This window comes from Bufo gargarizans, chromosome 5, assembly GCF_014858855.1.
Source record: "Bufo gargarizans isolate SCDJY-AF-19 chromosome 5, ASM1485885v1, whole genome shotgun sequence".
In the NCBI taxonomy this organism is placed as follows: Eukaryota; Metazoa; Chordata; class Amphibia; order Anura; family Bufonidae; genus Bufo; species Bufo gargarizans.
This window is the reverse complement of record NC_058084.1, coordinates 493,169,661-493,196,816: the sequence shown is the minus strand read 5'-3', so window position 1 is coordinate 493,196,816 and position 27,156 is coordinate 493,169,661. Positions and strand designations below refer to the sequence as shown.

Here is a 27,156-nt window from a genome sequence, read left to right as displayed (position 1 = left end):
CAAGTATACAGAATATTAAACACTAAGGTCTGGTGTCTTTCCAGAAGCAAAAAGCATTGACAGAAATGGAATAAAGGTAACGTTTCATATCAGAAACACATGATTTTCGCTCTTCATGATCGGACCAAAACATTGTACATTTCTAAACCAAATTATATTGTGATGTGATAATTCTAAAGCCCCTACAATATTTTCATTAAATGGACCCATAACAATAGCCTCATTTATGAAAAAAATAAAAGTTAAATAATACAACACTTTTTTAAAATATAATTTTCTCACTATAGAGTTAGGTCTTCTGTGTAAAATGTACCAGTGTGCATGAGTGAAAGGCTTTTTTTCTTCTTTAGTTTAGGAATAAATATACTAATGTAATCAGTAAAGCAGGGGTTGTCCAACTTTTGTACCCAGTATACCTTACTATTTCCCTTTTATAAATGGTAATTACATTTAACCACATCTACTGTTATTGGGGGGCTGAACATGGACCTTTTTAGCCCTTCATGCTTAGGCTAGGTTCACAACATTGTTGTTTTTTTTGTTCTATACTGACATAGGACATCTACGGTGCCAGAAGGATCCCATTGACCACAATGGGGTCTGTTAGGTTTTATGTTACAGTTTGCATGCTTTTTACCAGACAAAATATCACACTTGATAGGAACCTCCTCTGTAGATGTGAACCTAGCCTTACAGGGGCTTATCCGCTTAAGGTTTTTCTTATGTTTTCCAATGTCTTTTCATGTGATCTGAATATGGCCACTTCTTTATATTATCTTCTTTCTATGATTAAAATATCATTACTGTTTTATTAAGTGCCACAGATATGATTTATTTTTCTAAAATCATCCCTATTAAAGGGGTATTCTTAAAGTGATTTCATAATGTTAGCTTTGGGAATTAAGCTGATCCTAAGAATAACAGGGCCACAGCACTGATGTAGTTCTGCGTCTTCTTAAGCTAGCCATATACATTAGATATATTTAGGCCGAATGATTTCTGCGAGATCGAGTGACAATCTAATGTGTGTGGGGGTTACTGAGCCCGGTAGGGTGGCGGTGGCCAGAATGATACAACATATATGGCTCGCAAACTGATTGCTCAACATTGGCTGGACTATTGCAGCCCCAGTAGAACCAAATACATAGCCAAGATTAACTGGCTACTTAACCTTGGGCAGAGGGGTTTATAGGAAGATGACGGGGGCCCAAGCTAAATTTGAGAAACTTTGGGCTCCTTGGATCGATGCCTCTGGGTTAGCGACCCAGGAACTTCGGAGATATTGTCTGGGCCTGCTGTGATGGGTACTACTGCTGTCACTTTGCATTTGTGATTGTCTCCGTGATTTGCGGTCTTCTGCGTGGCTCGGTGTATGCATTCCTCTTATTTAGTGGAGACGAACTGTGCCTGGCAACAACCAAAATTATTGCTGAACAACTCTACTGTTAATCATTGAAGGGGGTCAGGCATATGTGCTTTATATTGCTGTGATGGCAAAGTCACAAGATGGGACTGTGGCGGATGGAGAGCATCTTCTGGACATTTTGTGTGTTTGGGGGGGATGGGGTTTCTGTTAATTTATTAAAATGTTAATAAAAAAGACTTAATTTAAAAAAAAATGTGTATGGAGGTTTCCTGACTCCTACGATGACAGATGTCGGGCCTGACAAGTAGGATTTCAACTACCTGATCCTTGTGTTCTCACAGATATAAACCAGTAGAGTCTGACAGTGGCTTTCTATCCCTTTTCCTACTGAGAACATGTTTTTTTGGCCTAATCTAGCAGGCATTTATATGAGGGAATCGAGAGTCTGGCTGAGAGCTAAAGTATGTGTATGGCCATCCTTATCTGTCCTTCCCTGTAAGGGCGAGTTCACACTGGCGTTAGGGAATTCCGTTATAGGTTCCGTTATAACAGAGTTATAGCGGTATATAACGGAATTCTAGGACGGAATGCAAAACAAAAGTCTTTAAGAGGCGTTCCGTTTTGCTCCATCCTAATACATGTCTATTGGACCTAATAACACTTTCCGTCATGTATAATGGAAAAAAACTCTGTTATAATGGAACCTATAACTGAATTCACTAGCGCCAGTGTGAACCCGCCCTAAATGGGGATGTCTGCAGTTACCTGCACAGTGAGATGGCCTGGGTGCTGCAGCCCCTTCATTCTCACTATTAGTGGTTGTTCAGGGTCAGAACTGCATTGATCATAAAGTGATGGCATATCATAGTGATAAGACATTATTCTATAAGGTGAAAAAACTCTCTGTAAGGAAATACACTGACCAAAAATATAAAAGCAACACTTTCGGTTTTTCTCCCATTTTGCATGAGCTGAACTCAAAGATCTGAAACATTTTCTACATACACAAAAGACCCATTAGTCTCAAATATTGTTCACAAATCTGTCTAAATCTGTGTTAGTTAGCACTTCTCCTTTGCCGAGATAATCCATCCCACCTCACAGGTGTGGCATATCAAGGTGCTGATTAGACAGCATGAATATTGCACAGGTGTGCCTTAGACTGCCCACAATAAAAGTCCACTCTGAAATGTGCAGTTTGATCACACAACACAATGCCACAGATGTCGCAACATTTGAGGGAGCTTGCAATTGGCATGCTGACTGTAGGAATATCTACCAGAGCTTTTGCCCATGCAATGAATGTTCATTTCTCTACCATAAGCCGTCTCCAAAGGCATTTCAGAGAATTTGGCAGTATATCCAACTGGCCTCACAACCACAGACCACTTGTAACCACACCACCTCAGGACCTCCACATCCAGCATGTTCACCTCCATGATCGTCTGAGACCAGCCACCCGGACAGCTGCAGCAACAATCGGTTTGCATAACCAAAGAATTTCTGCACAGACTGTCGGAAACCATCTCAGGGAAGCTCATCTGTATGCTCGTCGTCCTCATCGGGGTCTAGACCTGACTGCATTTCTTCGTCGTAAACCGACTTGAGTGGGCAAATGCTCACATTCAATGGCGTCTGGCACATTGGGGAGGCGTTCTGTTCACAGTTGAGTCGCGTTTTTCACTGTTCAGGGAAGATGGCAGACAGCATGTGTGGCGTTGTGTGGGTGAGCGGTTAGCTGACGTCAATGTTGTGGATCGAGTGGCCCATGGTGGCGGTGGGGTTATGGTATGGGAAGGCGTATGTTATGGACAACGAACACAGGTGCATTTTATTGATGGCATTTTGAATGCACAGAGATACCGTGACGAGATCCTGAGGCCCATTGTTGTGCCATTCATCCACGACCATCACCTCGTGTTGCAGCATGATAATGCACGGCCCAATATTGCAAGGATCTGTACACAATTCCTGGAAGCTGAAAACATCCCAGTTCTTGCATGGCCAGCATATTTACCGGACATGTTACCCATTGAGCATGTCTGGGATGCTCTGGATTGGCGTATATGACAGTGTGTTCCAGTTCCTGCCAATATTCTGCAACTTCGCACAGCTATTGAAGAGGAGCGGACCAACATTCCACAGGCCACAATCAACAACCTGATCAACTCTATGCGACGGAGATGTGTTGCACTGCGTGAGGCAAATGGTGGCCACACCAGATACTGACTAGTTTTCTAACCCTCTCCCCCCCCCCCAATAAGACAAAACTGTGCACCTTTCAGTGGCCTTTTATTGTGGGCAGTCTAAGGCACACCTGTGCAATATTCATGCTGTCTAATCAGCACCTTGATATGCCACACCTGTGAGGTGCGATGGATTATCTCGGCAAAGGAGAAGTGCACACTAACACAGATTGAGACAGATTTGTGAACAATATTTGAGAGTCATGGGTCTTTTGTGTATGTAGAAAATGTTTCAGATCTTTGAGTTCAGCTCATGCAAAATGGGAGCAAAACCGAAGGTGTTGCGTTTATATTTTTGGTCAGTGCTGTTTTTTGCATATACTGTATTGCTTTGTACTAAGTTATTACGTGTTATCCTAGAAATGTGTAACCCCAAAAAACACGGCAGCTTTTCAGCAGTGATGATGTCACCTCAGTAGTCACATGTCAGCAAAAAACCAAGGGGAAACCGAGGAATTGTCAAAAATACCGTCAGGATCGGCACAGGATTTTAAATGTAATTTTAACACTTATCTTGTTTATTAGGCAATTTTTAAAATGCAGCTTTTATTGTCTTTTGTTTCCCTACTGTATCTTTTTTTGTAGAATTTCTATATAAATCCTGAAACCAAAGCTAAACCTGAGCCATGGCTTTTTGGCTTGGGCTGCAAGGAACTTTTTGGTTGCCATGAGTCCTTAATGTTTCCCTATGGAGATAAGACTGTTTTCTTGATGATCCTTTTCTCGTCTGATGTTCGCTACCACGGAACATTACGGTTGTGTTGCAATAGTGCTGCGATTTTGTCTCAGTTAGCAGTAGTATTTGTGCTGCTCTATACTAAAATGTGTGAAAAGCACTGCAAACAGAACAGTTTACAGATTTTATGCCATAAGAATATTCCAAAATCGTCCACAACATTCATTTTCCTTTTATAAAAGAACAAAAACTGCACTACACGTAAATACTTTGCTCATGGCCCTACCCAGTACTAAAGATAAACTACTTAAAGGGTTTCTGTCACCTGAAAAATGGGTATTAAGCTGGCTGACATTGGCGATGTGCTAATGTCAGCTGAACATAACTATATTAGTGCCATCTCACTGCCTAAAGCCTTTATTGAGAAAAATTAACTTTTATAATATGCTAATTAGCCTCTAGGAGCAGGGGGGGGGGGGCGTTGCACCTGCTTTTAGAGGCTCTATTTGCCCACCTCTTTTCACGCCCTTCTTCTCTTGATTCACAGGGCCAGCGCAGCGCTGATCTCCTTCCGCCGGCCGTGTCTGCAATGTAAATCTCACGCCGTTCAGTATTCGGCGCAGGCGCAGTGAGGAAGTCAGCAGCCGCTGGGCAAATGGAGCCTCTAAGAGCAGGTGCAACGTCCCCTCCTGCTCCTAGAGGCTAATTAGCATACAAACCGGATTCCAAAAAAGTTGGGACACTATACAAATCGTGAATAAATACTGAATGCAATGATGTGGAGGTGCCAACTTCTAATATTTTATTCAGAATAGAACATAAATCATGGAACAAAAGTTTAAACTGAGAAAATGTACCATTTTAAGGGAAAAATATGTTGAATCAGAATTTCATGGTGTCAACAAATCCCCAAAAAGTTGGGACAAGGCATTTTCACCACTGTGTGGCATCTCCCCTTCTTCTTACAACACTCAACAGACGTCTGGGGACCAAGGAGACCAGTTTCTCAAGTTTAGAAATAGGAATGCTCTCCCATTCTTGTCTAATACAGGCCTCTAACTGTTCAATCGTCTTGGGCCTTCTTTGTTGCACCTTCCTCTTTATGATGCGCCAAATGTTCTCTATAGGTGAAAGATCTGGACTGCAGACTGGCCATTTCAGTACCCGGATCCTTCTCCTACGCAGTCATGATGTTGTGATTGATGCAGAATGTGGTCTGGCATTATCTTGTTGAAAAATGCAGGGTCTTCCCTGAAAGAGATGACGTCTGGATGGGAGCATATGTTGTTCTAGAACCTGAATATATTTTTCTGCATTGATGGTGCCTTTCCAGACATGCAAGCTGCCCATGCCACACGCACTCATGCAACCCCATACCATCAGGGATGCAGGCTTCTGAACTGAGCGTTGATAACAACTTGGGTTGTCCTTGTCCTCTTTGGTCCGGATGACATGGCGTCCCAGATTTCCAAAAACCGTGACTCGTCTGACCACAGAACAGTCTACCATTTTGCCACACTCCATATTAAATGATCCCTGGCCCAGTGAAAACGCCTGAGCTTGTGGATCTTGCTTAGAAATGGCTTCTTCTTTGCACTGTAGAGTTTCAGCTGGCACCGGCGGATGGCACGGTGGATTGTGTTCACTGACAATGGTTTCTGGAAGTATTCCTGAGCCCATTCTGTGATTTCCTTTACAGTAGCATTCCTGTTTGTGGTGCAGTGTCGTTTAAGGGCCCGGAGATCACGGGCATCCAGTATAGTTTTACGGCCTTGACCCTTACGCACAGAGATTGTTCCAGATTCTCTGAATCTTCGGATGATGTTATGCACAGTTGATGATGATAGATGAAAAGTCTTTGCAATTTTTCGCTGGGTAACACCTTTCTGATATTGCTCCACAATATTTCTGCGCAACATTGTGGGAATTGGTGATCCTCTACCCATCTTGGCTTCTGAGAGACACTGCCACTCTGAGAAGCTCTTTTTATACCCAATCATGTTGCCAATTGACCAAATTAGTGTTAATTTGTCTTTCAGCTGTTCGTTATGCTCAAATTTACTTTTTCCAGCCTCTTATTGCTACTTGTCCCAACTTTTTGGGGATTTGTTCACACCGTGAAATTTTGAATCAATGTATTTTTCCTTTAAAATGATACATTTACTCGGATTAAACGTTTGATCTGTCATCTACGTTCTATTACAAATAAAATATTGACATTTGCCACATTATTGCATTCAGTTTTTATTCACGATTTGTATAGTGTCCCAACTTTTTTGGAATCCGGTTTGTATTATAAAAGTTTGTTATTCTCAATAAAGGCTTTAGGCAGTGAGATGGCACTAATATAGTTATGTTCAGCTGACATTAGTACATCGCTAATGTCAGCCAGCTTAATAGCCATTTTTCAGGTGACAGAAACACTTTCAAAATGCAATCACTCCGAGGGTTAACTCACTTCGGTAGATACTGACAAAAGATAAAAGATGAGTTCTTTACACATCGCTGACCTTGAGGTTAACTGAGCAGTACGTGGCCTGAAAACATTCCCAGTAACCGTACGATCTGCCTAACTATGGCCGTATCCTGCGAAATGCAAATCATCTCGCAAAATATCTAGTGCCTTATTGTGGGTCATTTACATAGCATAACCTTGAACAGCCTTGAATAAGCTTATTGCTATGTGGGGAAAGACATTGAATTTGATGCTGTAAGAATATTATACAATATATAGTATTAGGTATCAACCTAGACATGCAAAGGAAACTATGTAGGGGACCTTAGGACAAAATACATATTAATTTGTATTAAAATCTGCTCAGGACGCAATAAGTAAGTAATAAAATAATTTGAGATGAGCGAATTATTCAAAAGTTCGATTCGGCCGCTTCGTGATTTTATTTTAGATTGATTCGCTACCACAAAGCACGACGAAATTCGGCTTCGCGGCAAATCGAATTTATCCTCAAACACTCAACACTAAACATAATATTCACATCGCTATAATACACGTAAAGGCCAGGCTCACCTATAGGTAGAGTAAGCCAAGCAGATGGTAGATTTACATGAGAATGCATTGATTAGTGCCTCTTTACTGTGCCAACAATCAAATCAATTATCGCGGAGAGCGCTCCTAGCTTCGTTTTGCTGAATACATACAGACAGACACAGAGTAATTTGTTATGTGTTGCTGTTGATCTGATGTTGTGCCTAATTTTTTACATAATTCTGCACCTCTTCATAACTCTGGTGGATCTACCGCCTGCTTAGGCTACTTTCACATCTGCGTTTTCAATTCCACTATTGAGAGCCATCATAGGATCTCAATAGCGGAAGAAAACGCTTTAGTTTAGTCCCCATTCAATGTCAATGCGGACAAAACTGAACTGAACGAAACGGAATGCACTAAAATGCATTGCGTTCCGTTTGGTTGGGCTACCATCGTGGACAGAATAACGCTGCAAGCAGCGTTTTTCTGTCCAAGGTGTGGTGCGGAGCAAGACGGATCCGTCCTGACACACAATGTAAGTCAATGGGGACAAATCCGTATTCTCTGACACAATAGAAAACGACTTTCAATGGTGTTCATGACGGATCTGTCATAGCTATATAATACATAATACAACCGGATCCGTTCATGACAGATGCGTGCAGTTATATTATTATAATGGAAGCGTTTTTGCAGATCCATGATGGACCCGCAAAAAACACTAGTGTAAAATTAGCCTTAGAGGTTTATTAAGACTAACATTTTAAACGCCGGTCTTAATAAATGTGCCCCATAGTTTGTAAGACTGAAAAAAAGACATCCAGTTTAGCCTGTTATCTTGCAAATTGATCCAAAGGAAGGCAAAAAATAAAAAACTGAAAAAAATATCTTTCTGACTTTAATTAGGCAATCAGAATAAGTCCCTGGATCAACGACCCCTCTCTAGTAACTATAACCTGTAATATTATTACACTCCAGTAGTGATGAGCGGAAGGTGCAATATTCGATTTCGCGATATTTCGCGAATATTCGATTGAATATTCGTATTATATTCGTCGAAATCGAATATTCGTAATTATTTCATTTATCGCGATTAATATGCGATTTAAATAATCGCGTATTGCGATTTTTAACTTAAGGCTAGTACTTTCCTATTGGTTTCAATGGTTTGATATCTAGAATTAGCGAAGATGACGAATATATTCGTCATATTCCTCAAAACGAAGATAACTAAGTATTCTGCATCTTCGTTTTTAGCTATCTATCCATCAACTTTGCTAATTCTAGCAATCAAATAGGAAAGTTGACTATAGAGACAGCTAAGTTTAATTCGCTGATTATTATAATTATTCTATTTATGAAAAAAAGCTAAGTAATATAATCGCATAGCGAATTAAACTTAGCTGTCTCTATAGTAAACTTTCCTATATGATTGCTAGAATTAGCAAAGTTGATGAATAGGTAGCTAAAAACGAAGATGGAGAATATTTTGTTATCTTCGTTTTGTGGAATATGACGAATACATTCGTTATCTTCGTTTTGTGGAATATGACGAATACATTCGTCATAATCGCTAATTTTACCAAGCCATTGAAGCCAACCATAGTAAACCAGGTCCAAGTTGAAATCGCAATTCGATTATTATAACTTGAATTAATCGAATTGCGATTTCAACTTAGCACTGCTATATTCCATATTAGGCTAGAATTAACGAATATGGAATATAGCAGTGTTAAGTTGAAATCGCAATTCGATTATTATAACTTGAATTAATCGAATTGCGATTTCAACGTAATTCTCAAATCCGACAGTACATTCTAGTATATGGAGACGTTCCCATGGTGATGGTCCCCATGAGCATGGAAGTTGGCAGAAGTGGCAACGGGCACTGACTGGAGCAGCCAGGAAGCCAGGAATCCAAAGGACAGGTAAGAACAACTTTAGGGAAGTGGGAAAGAAAAAAATATAACAATAAAAAAAAAAAAAAAAAAAAAAGAATATTCAATTTCGCGAATATATAGAACTATATTTCTAAATATTCGCGAAATCTCGAAGTCACGATATTCGAGAAAAGAATTCGCAATTCGAATATTCGCGCTCAACACTACACTCCAGAAATACATCCAGGCCCCTCTTGAAAGCTTTTAGCGAATTCACCATCACCACCTCCTCAGGTACAGAGTTCTATAGTCTCACCACTCTTACTGTAAAGAATCCTCTTTAACCTCCTCCGGACCGCCTAACGCAGATGGGCGTTCCGGAGGTGGCAGCCCTGCGCACAGTCACGCATATATGCGTCATCTCGCGAGACGCGAGATTTCCTGTGAATGCGCGCACACAGGCGCGCGCGCTCACAGGAACGGAAGGTAAGCGAGTGGATCTCCAGCATGCCAGCGGCGATCGTTCGCTGGCAGGCTGGAGATCTGATTTTTTTAATCCCTAACAGGTATATTAGACGCTGTTTTGATAACAGCGTCTAATATACCTGCTACCTGGTCCTCTGGTGGTCCCTTTTGTTAGGATCGAACCACCAGAGGACTCAGGTAACTCAGTACAGTCGCACCAAACACCACACTACACTACACCCCCCCGTCACTTATTAACCCCTTATAAACCCCTGATCACCCATGATCACCCCATATAAACTCCCTGATCACCCCCCTGTCATTGATCACCCCTCTGTCATTGATCACCCCCCTGTAAGGCTCCATTCAGACGTCCGTATGATTTTTACGGATCCACGGATACATGGATCGGATCCGCAAAACGCATACGGACGTCTGAATGGAGCCTTACAGGGGGCTGATCAATGATAAGGGGGTGATCACGCATATAGACTTCCTGATCACTTCCCTGTCATTGATCACCCCTCTGTCATTGATCACCCCCCTGTAAGGCTCCATTCAGACATCCGCATGATTTTTACGGATCCACTGATACATGGATCGGATCCGCAAAACGCATACGGACGTCTGAATGGAGCCTTACAGGGGGGTGATCAATGACAAGTGGGTGATCACGCATATAGACTTCCTGATCACTTCCCTGTCATTGATCACCCCCCTGTAAGGCTCCATTCAGACGTCCGTATGATTTTTACGGATCCACGGATACATGGATCGGATCCGCAAAACGCATACGGACGTCTGAATGGAGCCTTACAGGGGGGTGATCAATGACAAGTGGGTGATCACGCATATAGACTTCCTGATCACTTCCCTGTCATTGATCACCCCTCTGTCATTGGGGGTGATCAGGGAGTCTATATGGGTGATCACCCCTCTGTCATTGATCACCCCCCCCCCTGTAAGGCTCCATTCAGACGTCCGCATGTGTTTTGCGGATCCGATCCATGTATCCGTGGATCCGTAAAAAATCATACGGACGTCTGAATGGAGCCTTACAGGGGGGTGATCAGGGAGTCTATATGGGTGATCACCCCTCTGTCATTGATCACCCCCCCCCCCCTGTAAGGCTCCATTCAGACGTCCGCATGTGTTTTGCGGATCCGATCCATGTATCCGTGGATCCGTAAAAAATCATACGGACGTCTGAATGGAGCCTTACAGGGGGGTGATCAGGGAGTCTATATGGGTGATCACCCCTCTGTCATTGATCACCCCCCCCTGTAAGGCTCCATTCAGACGTCCGCATGTGTTTTGCGGATCCGATCCATGTATCCGTGGATCCGTAAAAAATCATACGGACGTCTGAATGGAGCCTTACAGGGGGGTGATCAGGGAGTCTATATGGGTGATCACCCCTCTGTCATTGATCACCCCCCCCCCCCTGTAAGGCTCCATTCAGACGTCCGTATGTGTTTTGCGGATCCGATCCATGTATCCGTGGATCCGTAAAAAATCATACGGACGTCTGAATGGAGCCTTACAGGGGGGTGATCAGGGAGTCTATATGGGTGATCACCCCTCTGTCATTGATCACCCCCCCTGTAAGGCTCCATTCAGACGTCCGCATGTGTTTTGCGGATCCGATCCATGTATCCATGGATCCGTAAAAATCATACGGACGTCTGAATGGAGCCTTACAGGGGGGGTGATCACCCTGATCACCCCCTGTCATTGATAAACCCCCCTGTAAGGCTCCATTCAGACGTCCGCATGTGTTTTGCGGATCCGATCCATGTATCCATGGATCCGTAAAAATCATACGGACGTCTGAATGAAGCCTTACCAGGGGGGTGATCAGTGACAGGGGGGTGATCAGGGAGTCTATATGGGTGATCACCCCCCTGTCATTGATCACCCCCCTGTCATTGATCACCCCCCTGTCATTGATCACTCCCCCTGTAAGGCTCCATTCAGACATTTTTTTGGCCCAAGTTAGCGGAAATTTTTTGTTTGTTTTTGTTTTTGTTTTTTCTTACAAAGTCTCATATTCCACTAACTTGTGTAAAAAAATAAAATCTCACATGAACTCACCATACCCCTCACGGAATCCAAATGCGTAAACATTTTTAGACATTTATATTCCAGACTTCTTCTCACGCTTTAGGGCCCCTAAAAAGCCAGGGCAGTATAAATACCCCACATGTGACCCCATTTCGGAAAGAAGACACCCCAAGGTATTCCGTGAGGGGCATATTGAGTCCATGAAAGATTGAAATTTTTGTCCTAAGTTAGCGGAAAGTGAGACTTTGTGAGAAAAATACAAAATAAATCAATTTCCGCTAACTTATGCAAAAAAATAAAATTTCTAGGAACTCGCCAGGCCCCTCATTGAATACCTTGGGGTGTCTTCTTTCCAAAGTGGGGTCACATGTGGGGTATTTATACTGCCCTGGCTTTTAAGGGGCCCGAAAGTGTGAGAAGAAGTCTGGGATCCAAATGTCTAAAAATGCCCTCCTAAAAGGAATTTTGGCACCTTTGCGCATCTAGGCTGCAAAAAAGTGTCACACATCTGGTATCGCCGAACTCAGGAGAAGTTGGGCAATGTGTTTTGGGGTGTCAATTTACATATACCCATGCTGGGTGAGAAAAATATCTTGGTCAAATGCCAACTTTGTATAAAAAAATGGGAAAAGTTGTCTTTTGCCAAGATATTTCTCTCACCCAGCATGGGTATATGTAAAATGACACCCCAAAACACATTCCCCAACTTCTCCTGAGTACGGCGATACCAGATGTGTGACACTTTTTTGCAGCCAAGGTGGGCAATGGGGCACATATTCCAAAGAGCACCTTTCGGATTTCACAGGCTATTTTTTACAGATATTGATTGCAAAGTACTTATTACACATTTGGGCCCCTAAATTGCCAGGGCAGTATAACTACGCCACAAGTGACCCCATTTTGGAAAGAAGACACCCCAAGGTATTCTGTGAGGGGCATGGCGAGTTCCTAGAATTTTTTATTTTTTGTCACAAGTTAGCGGAAAATGATGATTTTTCTTTTTTTTTCTTTTTTCCTTACAAAGTCTCATATTCCACTAACTTGCGACAAAAAATAAAAAATTCTAGGAACTCGCAGTGCCCCTCAAGGAATACCTTGGGGTGTCTTCTTTCCAAAATGGGGTCACTTGTGGCGTAGTTATACTGCCCTGGCAATTTAGGGGCCCAAATGTGTAAGAAGTACCTTGCAATCAAAATGTGTAAAAAATGTCCTGCGAAATCCGAAAGGTGCACTTTGGAATATGTGCCCCTTTGCCCACCTTGGCTGCAAAAAAGTGTCACACATCTGGTATCGCCGTACTCAGGAGAAGTTGGGGAATGTGTTTTGGGGTGTCATTTTACATATACCCATGCTGGGTGAGAAAAATATCTTGGTCAAATGCCAACTTTGTATAAAAAAATGGGAAAAGTTGTCTTTTGCCAAGATATTTCTCTCACCCAGCATGGGTATATGTAAAATGACACCCCAAAACACATTCCCCAACTTCTCCTGAGTACGGCGATACCAGATGTGTGACACTTTTTTGATGCCAAGGTGGGCAAAGGGGCACATATTCCAAAGTGCACCTTTCGGATTTCACCGGTCATTTTTTACAGATTTTGATTGCAAAGTACTTCTCACACATATGGGCCCCTAAATTGCCAGGGCAGTATAACTACGCCACAAGTGACCTCATTTTGGAAAGAAGACACCCCAAGGTATTCCGTGAGGGGCATGGCGAGTTCCTAGAATTTTTTATTTTTTGTCGCAAGTTAGTCGAATATGAGACTTTGTAAGGAAAAAAGAGAAAAAAAAAATCATCATTTTCCGCTAACTTGTGACAAAAAAAAAATTCTAGGAACTCGCCATGCCCCTCACGGAATACCTTGGGGTGTCTTCTTTCCAAAATGGGGTCACTTGTGGCGTAGTTATACTGCCCTGGCAATTTAGGGGCCCAAATGTGTGAGAAGTACCTTGCAATCAAAATGTGTAAAAAATGGCCTGCAAAATCCGAAAGGTGCACTTTGGAATATGTGCCCCTTTGCCCACCTTGGCAGCAAAAAAGTGTGACACATCTGGTATCGCCGTACTCAGGAGAAGTTGGGGAATGTGTTTTGGGGTGTCATTTTACATATACCCATGCTGGGTGAGAAAAATATCTTGGTCAAATGCCAACTTTGTATAAAAAAATGGGCAAAGTTGTCTTTTGCCAAGATATTTCTCTCACCCAGCATGGGTATATGTAAAATGACACCCCAAAACACATTCCCCAACTTCTCCTGAGTACGGCGATACCAGATGTGTGACACTTTTTTGCTGCCAAGGTGGGCAAAGGGGCACATATTCCAAAGTGCACCTTTCGGATTTCACCGGTCATTTTTTACACATTTTGATTGCAAAGTTCTTCTCACACATTAGGGCCCCTAAATTGCCAGGGCAGTATAACTACGCCACAAGTGACCCCATTTTGGAAATAAGACAACCCAAGGTATTCTGTGAGGGGCACAGCGAGTTCCTAGAATTTTTTATTTTTTGTCGCAAGTTAGTGGAATATGGAACTTTGTAAGAAAAAAAAAAAAGAAAAAATCATCATCATTTTCCGCTAACTTGTGACAAAAAATAAAAAGTTCTATGAACTCACTATGCCCATCAGCGAATACCTTAGGGTGTCTACTTTCCGAAATGGGGTCATTTGTGGGGTTTTTCTACTGTTTGGGCATTGTAGATCCTCAGGAATCATGACAGGTGCTCAGAAAATCAGAGCCGTTTCAAAAAGCGGAAATTCACATTTTTGTACCATAGTGTGTAAACGCTATAACTTTTACCCAAACAATTTTTTTTTTTGCCCAAACATTTTTTTTTTATCAAAGACATGTAGAACAATAAATTTGGTGAAAAATTTATATATGGATGTCGTTTTTTTTGCAAAATTTTACAGCTGAAAGTGAAAAATGTCATTTTTTTGCAAAAAAATCGTTACATTTTGATTAATAACAAAAAAAGTAAAAATGTCAGCAGCAATAAAATACCACCAAATGAAAGCTCTATTAGTGAGAAGAAAAGGAGGTAAAATTCATTTGGGTGGTAAGTTGCATGACCGAGCGATAAACGGTGAAAGGAGTGTAGTGCCGAAGTGTAAAAAGTGCTCTGGTCATGAAGGGGGTTTCAGCTAGCGGGGCTGAAGTGGTTAAAAACCTTCTTTCATCCAGACGCAGAGGATTTCCTCTCTTTAAAGTCACAGTCCTGGGTATAAATACATGATGGGAGAGATCTCTGTACTGATCTCTTATATACAGTATTTATACAGGGTTATCAGATGCCCCTACAGTCGTATTTTTTCTAACGTGAATAACCCTAATTTTGATAATCTTTCTGGGTACTGTAGTCCACCCATTACAGTTATTACTTCAGTTGCCCTCCTCTGAACCCTCTCCAGCTCTGCTATATATGTCTTCTTCACAGGAGCCCAGAACTGTACACAGTACTCCATGTGAGGTCTGACTAGTGATTTGTAAAGTGGTAGGACTATATTCTCATAACGGCATCTATGCCCCTTTTTATGCAACCCATTATCCTATTGGCCTTGGCTGCAGCTGCCTGACACTGGTTTCTACAGTTTAGTTTGCTATCCACTAAAATTCCTAAGTCCTTTCCCATGTCAGTGTTAGGCTGCTTTCACACTAGCGTTCGGGTTTCCGTTCGTGAGCTCCGTTTGAAGGAGCTCACGAGCGGACCCGAACGCAGCCGTCCAGCCCTGATGCAGTCTGAATGGAGGCGGATCCGCTCAGACTGCATCAGTCTGGCGGCGTTCAGCCTCCGCTCCGCTCGCCTCCGCACGGACAGGCGGACAGCTGAACGCTGCTTGCAGCGTTCGGGTGTCCGCCTGGCCGTTCGGAGGCGTGCGGATCCGTGCGGATCCGTCCAGACTTTCAATGTAAGTCAATGGGGACGGATCCGTTTGAAGATGCCACAATGTGGCTCAATCTTCAAGCGGATCCGTCCCCCATTGACTTTACATTGAAAGTCTGGACGGATCCGTCCCAGGCTATTTTCACACTTAGCTTTTTTTAGCTAATATAATGCAGACGGATCCGTTCTGAACGGAGCCTCCGTCTGCATTATTATGGGCGGATCCGTTCAGAACGGATCCGCCCGAACGCTAGTGTGAAAGTAGCCTTACCCAGTGTTTTACCATTTAGTATGTACAAGTGACTTGCATTGTTCCTTTCTATGTGCATAACTTTACATTTGTCAGTGTTAAACCACATCTGCTACTTCTCTGCCTAAGCCTCCAATCTATCCTGATCGCTCTGTAGCAGTATACTGTCCTCTGTAGTATATATACAGTACACTGTCCTCTGTAGTATATATACAGTATACTGTCCTCTTCCGTGTTAATTACTTTACACAGTTTAGTGTCATCTGCAAAAATTTAGATTTTAGCGTGCAAGCCTTCTACAAGATTATTAATAAATATATTGAAGAGAATAGGGCCCAATACTGACCCCTGTTATACCCCACTAGTGACAGTGACCCAGTCTGAGTGTGTACCTTTAATAACCACCCTCTGTTTTCTATCACTGAGCCAGTTACTTACCCACATACATAGTCAAGACATACAGTTGTAAGAAAAAGTATGTGAACCCTTTGAAATGATATGGATTTCTGCACAAAGTGGTCATAAAATGTGATCTGATCTTCATCTAAATCACAAAAATAGACAATCACAGTCTGCTTAAACTAATAACACACAAAGCATTAAATGTTACCATGTTTTTATTGAACACACCATGTAAACATTCACAGTGCAGGTGGGAAAAGTATGTGAACCCCTAGACTAATTACATCTCCAAGAGCTAATTGGAGTGAGGTGTAGCCAACTGGAGTCCAATCAATAAGATGAGATTGGAGGTGTTGGTTACAGCTGCCCTGCCCTATAAAAACACACACCAGTTCTGGGTTTGCTTTTCACAAGAAGCATTGCCTGATGTGAATGATGCCTCGCACAAAAGAGCTCTCAGAAGACCTACGATTAAGGATTGTTGACTTGCATAAAGCTGGAAAGGGTTATAAACGTATCTCGAAAAGACTTGCTGTTCATCAGTCCACGGTAAGACAAATTGTCTATAAATGGAGAAAGTTCAGCACTGCTGCTACTCTCCCTAGGAGTGGCCGTCCTGTAAAGATGACTGCAAGAGCACAGCGCAGACTGCTCAATGAGGTGAAGAAGAGTCCTAGAATGTCAGCTAAAGACTTACAAAAGTCCCTGGCATATGTGTCATGGTCTTACCTTCTCACTGTTCTCCTTCGTTTGACATGTGCTGGCGGCCATCTTGGTTTCTGGGTTTCTTGTAGCCTCCCACCCTGCGGCTTCTCCTTCCCACTGGGAGGAGCTGGATGCCTAGCTCATATATATAGGAGGTCTGTGGCTTCAGTTCCTTGCTTGGTCCTCCTGTGTTCACATGCTTCTAAGACTGCTGCTGCTTCTGGTTCCTGATCCTGGCCTCGTCTGACTACCCCGTTGGTTCCTGATCCTGGCTTCGTCTGACTACCCTGCTGGTTCCTGATCCAGGCTTCGTCTGACCACCCTTCTGGTTCCTGACCTCTGTCTACGCAAGACCCTGCTTCGGTTTAGCCATCCGTTTGGACTTTTGCTTACAGCTTGATTTTCAATAAAGCCTTCTTATTTCCACTATCTCTTGTTGTACGTCTGGTTCATGGTTCCATGACATTAGGACCAAGCCATGAATTCTGACGGTACAGGGCCATCCTCGCTACCTACGCTGGTTGCCAGACTTGATCAGCAGGATCACCTGTTGGGTCGGTTCGCTGTGGCGTTGCAAACCCTGCTTGAACGCACGGCTCATTTCGCTTCCGTTGCCGATGGGTCGGTTGTCGCTCCTGGGCCCGCTCCTACTGCCGCTCCGGTTGTTGCGCCAGAGTCTACCCCGACACCTGTTGCTGCGCCTGCGGTGTCTCGGGGTATGACCGGTTCTGCCCCCCTTCCACAGCGCTTTGGGGGAGAGCCAACTCAGTGCCGAGGTTTCCTTAACCAGGTGGGCATTTATTTCGAGTTGCTGCCACATGCCTTTCCTACTGAGAGATCAAAGGTGGGCTTCTTGATCTCGCTGCTCTCGGACAAGGCCTTGGCCTGGGCCAGCCCTTTATGGGAGAACAACAATCCGGTGGTTGCCGAGTTTTCCGGTTTTGTTGCTTCTCTTCGGAAGGTATTCGATGTGCCGGCTCGTGCTGCCTCTGCTGCGAAGCTCCTTATGTCCATCAGACAGGGTTCACGATCCGTAGCTGAATACGCCATTGAGTTTCGTACCCTGGCAGCAGAGGTGGGCTGGAATAATGAGGCTCTGGTCGCTGCTTTCTCTCATGGTCTCTCGGATGCCTTGAAGGATGAGGTTGCAGCTAAGGACCTACCAGTGGAGCTCGAGTCTCTTATTTCTTTCCTGATTTTGATTGACACCAGACTCAGGGAGAGACCTTCCTTTAAGGAGAGCCTGCGGAGGTCTTCTAACAGATTGGCGCCTACGTTTGCTGTCCCACCCGTGCCTCCCTCTCCTCCCACGCCTCTTGGGGATGACTTGTCTGGGGGTGAACCCATGCAGCTGGGGTTTGCTCGCCTGTCCGAGGGGGAGAGGGTACTCCGGAGACGCGAGGGCCGATGCATGTACTGTGGTCTCGGTGGGCATTTTCGGTTGGCATGTCCGAACCGTCCGGGAAACGCTCGCACCTGAGATCCTGTCGGGGGCAGATCTTGGGTGGAGTCTCCTCGTCCCCGGTTTCCCGTGTTGACAAACCACTACTCACTGTTGTCCTCTCCTGGGTCGGGGGCTCGGTGACGACCCAGGCGTTGGTGGACTCTGGTGCTGGTGGTTTGTTCATTGATAGTGTGTTCGCTGCCGCCAATTCCATTCCTCTGCAGCCTCGAGGTTCCCCACTGGCTCTTGAGGCGATAGACGGCAGACCCCTTCTGCCGCCACACGTGACTCATGAGACCCTTCCAGTGGGGATAGCCATTGGTGCCGTTCACAGAGAGTCTGTCTGTCTCCAGGTGATTTCGTCTCCACACTACTCGGTGGTCTTGGGGTACCCCTGGCTCCAGAAGCGTAATCCGACTTTCGATTGGAGATCGGCCGAGATCCTCTCGTGGTCACCGCAGTGTGGGGCTAGTTGCATCCATGGGCCTGTCAAGTTGCTGTGTACTTCCTCGGACTCTCTGTTGCCTCCTGAATACGAAGAGTACCGGGATGTATTCGATAAGGTGCGCGCGGTTGCCCTACCTCCGCACCGCCCATACGATTGTGCCATAGAGTTACAATCTGGTGCCGTTCCGCCTCGTGGCAAAGTCTATCCACTGTCGGTAGCGGAGAATGAGGCCATGGAGGAGTACGTGAGGGAGGCGCTTTCACGCGGACACATTCGCAAATCCTCGTCCCCGGCAGGGGCTGGATTTTTCTTTGTGAAAAAGAAGGGCGGTGAGTTGAGGCCTTGCATCGATTACAGGGGTCTCAATCGCATCACGATCAAGAACGCTTACTCGATACCCTTGATTTCCGAGTTGTTCGATCGCCTCAAAGGGGCCACGGTCTTTACCAAACTCGACCTGAGGGCGGCATATAACCTGGTAAGGATCAAGGCGGGCGATGAGTGGAAGACCGCGTTTAACACCAGGACCGGTCATTATGAATCCTTGGTTATGCCCTTTGGGTTGTGCAATGCGCCCGCAGTCTTCCAGGAATTCATCAACAATGTTTTCCGTGACCTGTTGCAGCAGTGTGTGGTGGTCTATTTGGATGACATCTTGGTATATTCTGAATCCATGGAGGCCCACATTATGGATGTCAGACGAGTGTTGCAACGGTTACGAGAGAACAGGCTGTTCGGTAAGCTTGAGAAATGCGAATTTCACCGATCCCAGGTAACCTTCTTAGGTTACATCATTTCCGCTGAGGGGTTCTCCATGGATCCTGAGAAGGTTTCGGCTGTCTTACAGTGGCCCCAGCCCAGTGGTCTCCGTGCCCTGCAGCGCTTTTTGGGCTTCGCCAATTATTATCGGAAGTTCATCAGGGACTTTTCTATGCTAGCCAAGCCTCTCACGGATCTGACCAGGAAGGGCAGTAATTTCCAGGTCTGGCCGCTCGAGGCCATCCGAGCTTTTGAGGCTCTAAAGTCCGCCTTTGTGTCGGCTCTGATTCTGTCGCATCCCAACCCTGGGTTGCCCTTTGTCCTCGAGGTGGACGCGTCTGAGACGGGAGTAGGCGCCCTTCTGTCTCAGCGTAGAACACCAGAGGGTCCTCTGCTTCCTTGTGGGTTTTACTCCCGGAAACTGTCTTCCGCGGAGTGCAACTATCAGATTGGTGACAGGGAGTTATTGGCCATCGTGCAGGCCCTTAAAGAATGGAGGCACTTGCTCGAGGGTTCGGTGGTTCCGGTTCTCATCCTGACGGATCACAAGAATCTGACCTACCTTTCTGAGGCCAAGAGATTGACACCACGTCAGGCCAGATGGGCTCTGTTCTTGTCACGTTTTAATTACGTGGTCTCCTACCTACCCGGTTCCAAGAACATCAGAGCGGATGCCTTATCACGGCAGTACTCCGAGCTGTCCGGGGAGGAGTCGATTCCGACTTCGGTCATACCTCCGAATCAGATCCTGGCCGCCATTCGCACCAGCCTGACCTCTCCCCTGGGTGAGCAGATTTTGGCGGCTCAATCTGGTGCTCCCTCTGGGAGACCCAACGGCAGGTGTTTTGTGCCTGAGGAGTTGCGCACTCGGTTGTTGCGAACCTACCATAACTCCAAGGCCGCGGGGCATCCTGGAAAGAATCAGCTGTCCTGGGCTGTTTCACGTCTGTTCTGGTGGCCTTCTCTACGTTCCGACATCGCCGCATATGTAGCGGCATGCTCCGTTTGTGCCCAGAGTAAGTCCCCTCGGCACCTTCCGTTGGGCCTTTTGCAACCCATAGCCACCGGGGAGCGCCCATGGTCACACCTGGGGATGGATTTCATTGTGGACCTCCCTGCATCCCGAGGCCATACGGTCATTCTCATGATTGTGGATCGGTTTTCCAAAATGTGCCACTGTGTTCCTCTCAAGAAGTTACCCTCTGCACAAGAGTTGGCCACGATTTTCGCCAGGGAGGTCTTCCGGTTGCACGGTTTGCCCAAGGAGATTGTGTCGGATCGGGGGAGTCAGTTTGTGTCCAGGTTCTGGCGCGCCTTTTGCTCCCAGTTGGGGATTCATCTCTCTTTCTCCTCGGCCTACCACCCTCAGTCCAATGGGGCCGCAGAACGATCCAATCAGGCCTTGGAGCAATTCCTTCGTTGCTATGTCTCCGATCACCAAGACAATTGGGTTGACCTCCTGCCTTGGGCTGAGTTTGCCAGGAACACGGCGGTGAACTCTTCCTCTGGGACGTCTCCCTTCATGGCCAATTATGGGTTCCAACCTGCCGTGTTACCGGAGGTATTCTCTCCCCAGGATATTCCGGCTGTGGAGGATCACCTTTCCGTCCTACGTGCTTCTTGGGTACAGATCCAGAGGTCCCTTGAGGTCTCTGCGCAGCGCCAGAGACTCCAGGCTGATCGCAGACGAGCGCCCGCTCCTTCCTACCAGGTCGGAGACCGTGTATGGTTGTCCACCCGCAACCTCAACCTTCGAGTGCCCACTCCCAAGCTGGCGCCTCGCTTTGTTGGTCCCTTCCGAGTGCTTCGCAGGGTAAACCCGGTAGCCTATGCCCTTGCGCTTCCTCCTGGCATGCGGATCTCCAACGTGTTTCATGTCTCCCTGTTGAAGCCATTGGTGTGTAATCGTTTCACTTCCTCGGTTCCTCGGCCCCGTCCGGTCCAAGTGGGCAATCGTGAGGATTATGAGGTGAGCAATATCCTGGACTCACGCCTGGTCCGCGGTCGGTTGCAGTTTTTGGTCCATTGGCGTGGTTATGGTCCAGAGGAGCGTTCCTGGGTTCCCTCCGCAGATGTCCATGCTCCTGCTTTGCTCCGAGCCTTCCACGCACGCTTCCCTCAGAAACCGTTCCTTACTCCGCGGAGGAGGGGCCCTTGAGGGGGGGGTACTGTCATGGTCTTACCTTCTCACTGTTCTCCTTCGTTTGACATGTGCTGGCGGCCATCTTGGTTTCTGGGTTTCTTGTAGCCTCCCACCCTGCGGCTTCTCCTTCCCACTGGGAGGAGCTGGATGCCTAGCTCATATATATAGGAGGTCTGTGGCTTCAGTTCCTTGCTTGGTCCTCCTGTGTTCACATGCTTCTAAGACTGCTGCTGCTTCTGGTTCCTGATCCTGGCCTCGTCTGACTACCCCGTTGGTTCCTGATCCTGGCTTCGTCTGACTACCCTGCTGGTTCCTGATCCAGGCTTCGTCTGACCACCCTTCTGGTTCCTGACCTCTGTCTACGCAAGACCCTGCTTCGGTTTAGCCATCCGTTTGGACTTTTGCTTACAGCTTGATTTTCAATAAAGCCTTCTTATTTCCACTATCTCTTGTTGTACGTCTGGTTCATGGTTCCATGACAATATGCTAACATCCCTGTTAGCGAATCTACGATATGTAAAACACTAAACAAGAATGGATTTCATGGGAGGATACCACAGAGGAAGCCACTGCTGTCCAAACAAAACATTGCTGCACGTTTACAGTTTGCACAAGAGCACCTTGATGTTCCACAGCAGTACTGGCAAAATATTCTGTGGACAGATGAAACCAAACTTGAGTTGTTTGGGAGAAACACACAACACTATTTGTGGAGAAAAAGGTACAGCACACCAACATCAAAACCTTATCCCAACTGTGAAGTATGGTGGTGGGGGCATCATGGTTTGGAGCTGCTTTGATGCGTCAGGGCCTGGACGGATTGCTATCATCGAAGGAAAAATGAATTCCCAAGTTTATCAAGATATTTTGCAGGAGAACGTGAGACCATCTGTCCACCAGCTGAAGCTCAACAGAAGATGGATGTTGCAACAGGACAACGACTCAAAGCATAGAAGCAAATCAACAACAGAATGGCTTAAACAGAAGAAAATACGCCTTCTGGAGTGGCCCAGTCAGAGTCCTGACCTCAACCCGATTGAGATGCTGTGGCATGACCTCAAGAAAGCGATTTACACCAGACATCCCAAGAATATTGCTGAACTGAAACAGTTGAAGTTATTGCTGCCAAAGGAGGTTCAACCAGTTATTAAATCCAAGGGTTCACATACTTTTTCCACCTGCACTGTGAATGTTTACATGGTGTTTTCAATAAAAACATGGTAAATTTAATTCTTTGTGTGTTTAATTCTTTGTGTGCCTTAGGCTAGGTCTACACGACGACATTTGTCGCGCGACAAAAAGTCGCGCGACAGTTAGGGCGCAACAGTTGTCGCGCGACATTTTGTTGCACTAATGTCGCGCGACAATTTTTATAATGGCAGTCTATGGTGTCGCACTGCAACATGCGACATGTTGCGACTGCGACGCGACAGTCGCAGAAAAATCCATCTTGAATGGATTTTCTGCGACTGTCGCGTTGCAGTCGCAGCATGTCGCATGTTGCAGTACGACACCATAGACTGCCATTATAAAAATTGTCGCGCGACATTGGTGCAACAAAATGTCGCGCAACAAATGTCGTTGTGTAGACCTAGCCTTATGCTGCGGATTTGCTGCACAAAGATCTGCATGGAAAATCAGTTTTGTAATTTGTGGGTGCACTCACAAGGATGTTAAATATGGCAGAAAAGTCTGTTGGGGATTTTGCCACAGATCCATTGCAAAAACTGTGACAAACATCACATGAATCACATGCATTTTTTGTAGTGGAAATAGCTGTGAACTTCATCCTCTCCATTGCAAAGGATGAGATCCATGGTGAGGATTTGCTGACATGCTGCACATTTCAACTTCGCTTTGCAGGTACGGCACAATGCTGAAAATGTGTTGCTTGAAAATCAGTGATGGTAGATCTCCAGCTTATTTAGGCTACTTTCACACTAGCGTTCGATCGGATCCGTTCTGAACGGATCCGATCATAATAATGCAGACGGAGGCTCCGTTCAGAACGGATCCGTCTGCATTATATTTGCAAAAAAAAGCTAAGTGTGAAATTAGCCTGAGCAGATCCGTCCAGACTTTTACATTGAAAGTCAATGGGGGACGGATCCGCTTGAAGATTGAGCCATATTGTGGCATCTTCAAACGGATCCGTCCCCATTGACTTACATTGTAAGTCTGGACGGATCCGCACGCCTCCGCACGGCCAGGCGGACACCCGAACGCTGCAAGCAGCGTTCAGGTGTCCGCCTGCTGAGCGGAAAGAAGGCTGAACGCCGCCAGACTGATGCAGTCTGAGCGGATCCGCATCCATTCAGACTGCATCAGGGCTGGACGGAAGCGTTCGGGTCCGCTCGTGAGCCCCTTCAAACGGAGCTCACGAGCGGACAGCCGAACGCTAGTGTGAAACTAGCCTTACAAGTGTGAACCCACCCTTAGTAAGCCTAGTTGAGTATGAGGAACCTTGGACAACATCTGGGTAACAGATAAGAACAAATGGAACAAAAGATAAAGCCTTATTATAGAATACAGAAGAAGCAGGGGGAGGGGGGCACAAAAATTCATGAGGAATCCTCAGAGATTGTTGTTACTGCAAGTAAATAAAGAGCCAAAAGAGAACCAGGGAAATGAGGAAATATATATTTTTTTGCCTAAAACTTGCTTAGCTTAGTTATATATTGCTTCCCATCAGATTTACATTGATATATATATTTTTTCATAACTCGGACAACCCCTTTAACACAACTAAAGCCACTGAAGCGTTGAGCTAACATTTCTTACCACAATGTAATTAAAGCATGAAGTGCCGATTTAAAGAACGGTACAGGTATGGTACAGGTATCTTTACTTCATACAGATAACTGGGGGCTCATGGCACCACTTGGCACAAGCTCCGATGACCACAGAGGCCAGAGAAGCTATAATACCGTAGCTCACAGCAATACTGGGCCAGATGTACAGTAAGCAGGGGCGTAACGATCGCGGTCGCAGAGAGTGCGACTGCGACCGGGCCCAGCGGGAGGGGGGCCCGCTGCAGGCCAGCAAGTGCTTGCGGCGGCAGGCGGGCCCTGCGAAACTGATCTGTGCTTGATTCACCTGCGCTGCCTGTGTGCACCGTCCTCCCTCACTCAGCTGCTGCCGCTCCTCCGCCGGGCCCTCCCTCAAGCTACACACGCCCACAATACGCCCACAATACACCCACATGACCACGGCCGCGTGACCCGTCCCTCCGCTCACGCGAGATGAGAGTCTCTGACGTCAGGACTCAGGAGAGTAGACTCTAGGCGCACAGGCGCAGCAAAAGCCCGCCAGAGCAGATTTAAAAGAGGCAGAGCCCCGCCCCCCAGCAGTGTGTGCCTGTGCCAGCACAGATTAGAGGGCTCAGGGCGCGATTCTCCGAGGAAGAAAGAAGAGGACCGACCGACCGACCAACCGACCGACAGACAGACACCAAGGGCGAGCGCTGGGCATTGCAGCAGAAGTACTGCACTCCAGGACCATCTTCTCCTGCCTCACTGCCTGCTGGACTGGTCTATAGACTGGTAGGTAGTATTAGTAATGCAATGATTCATCCATGTTGTCCCCTGATCATCCATCCATCCGCCCCACCCCCTGAATTCAGACATTATTATTGCCATTGTCTGCAATCAGGGTGGGGGTGGGGCAGATGGATGGCTCATCAGTGGACGTTAATAATGTCTGGAAAAAGAAAATTGGTATCACTGGAGGTAGTCCATGGATACACAAAAAACCTGCAACTGATTTTTATTTTATTTTTTTAAACTTAACTTGGCGGGGGTGGAGTCTTGGCGGGGGTGGAGTCTTGGCAGGGGTGGAGTATTGGCGGGGGTGGAGTCTTGGCGGGGGTGGAGTCTTGGCGGGGGTGGAGTCTTGGCGGGGGGGCCCCAATTTAAAGTTTGCCCTGGGGCCCATAGAACTCTAGTTACGCCACTGACAGTAAGTAATATTTTCGGACTGGGGGGATATTCTCTGATGAGATAATATTGGAGTTACAGTATTTATTATGTTGCTACTCACATGGTGAACAGTTTAAAAACTCAATGTCATCAATGGCCGCTCCTCCGCCAAAGTCTCGCGTCCGTATGCCTTCAAATATGACTTCAAAGTGTCTCAGCTTTCCCAAGCGAATTTCCACTTTATTCCAATACCCATCTTGATTCTCGGATTCTCCCCATACTTTCATTAGGTTATTTTCTGTCTAAATAGAGAAATATAAATGTTAAGAGCAATGAGTCATAGCAGGTGACATCCATTAATACATTTTCATACCACATTAATGACTGATTTTCAACAGACTGCATCTATAAATAATGTAGCGGATGTGGGGAAAATGGAAAATAGAGAATGCTTCAGCACGCATGGATGGCTGGATCTTTTTTAATTATTTGAATTTTTTATTTTTTACCTACTGCAAGTTAACTCCAAAAAAACTGTGGCCTAGACTGATAGTTTTGCAGCTGAAAGTAGCTTAAATGTCATTTTATTGTATTTAATCGTTCCAGGTGTGCGCACAGAAATCATAAAGTGCCATAGCAAAATGTAGAATGCCCCCCCCAAATGAAAGTCTGTTAATGGGGTGAGGTTGGACCTGGCAGTTTTCTGTCACTTTTCTAAGGTTCCCACCATACTTGGGGGGATAGAGCAAACCCAGCTGGCCTATGATACACCAGAATTATTAAGAGGCAATAATTCTGGGGCATCGTTAGGAGTTCCATGCGCAATAAAAAGAAACCTATGCCAGCAGGGCAGCTGGCATAGAATTCTGGTCTAATGTGTGCCAGTTTTCTGCTGCACATGTTGTTAAATGAGTCAGGCTGCAGAGGTTTCACCGCCTGGTCCTGCTGTCCTTGCCTGCCCACCTTTTGTAAATATGTGAGGGAGGTGGGGAAGGGCAAAAAAAAATAAAAAATTCGGTGCAAAAAATTGCAACTTTTGCACACCAGAAAACTAGAGTACCAAGTTAATACATTCCCCCAATCGTTTTTTGTGCTTTTTTTTTTTATAAACACCTGGAGCCTGCTGATTTTTGGAAAAAAATAAGAGATGCTATCAACCCAAACAAATGAACCAAAAGTGATGAAAAATAAACATTTTTAAAAAACTTTACATGTTAAAACTTTACATGTTAATAGTGACAGCTATTGTTAACATGCCCAAAAAAAGTATGATTGTCATTCCATATGCTACATTTTTCAGTGTATTCACACTATAAAACTGCCATAAACACCCCCAAATACCCATCATATCCCCAGCTCTACTAGGGGAGGTCAGTACATATGAATTTATAAAGCTACAATAAAACACAATAGCAGCTATATAAACCTCTATGCAGTGAGCTCCCCCTGCTGGCGGCTGCAGGATATTTATTTGACTATGTCGGGAAGCAGTGAAAACAGCTCAGTGCCAGACA

General features: G+C 45.5%; 1 protein-coding gene across 1 annotated transcript in view; it reads right to left on the bottom strand.

Annotated features, from left to right (window-relative positions):
- MALRD1 (MAM and LDL receptor class A domain containing 1) overlaps nt 1-27,156 on the bottom strand; it is a 500,726-nt gene that overhangs the window by 214,983 nt on the left and 258,587 nt on the right. The window contains exon 28 of the mRNA XM_044295614.1: nt 25,764-25,944. Within this exon, the coding sequence (XP_044151549.1) occupies nt 25,764-25,944 (181 nt within the window). The remainder of the gene's footprint in view (nt 1-25,763; nt 25,945-27,156) is intronic.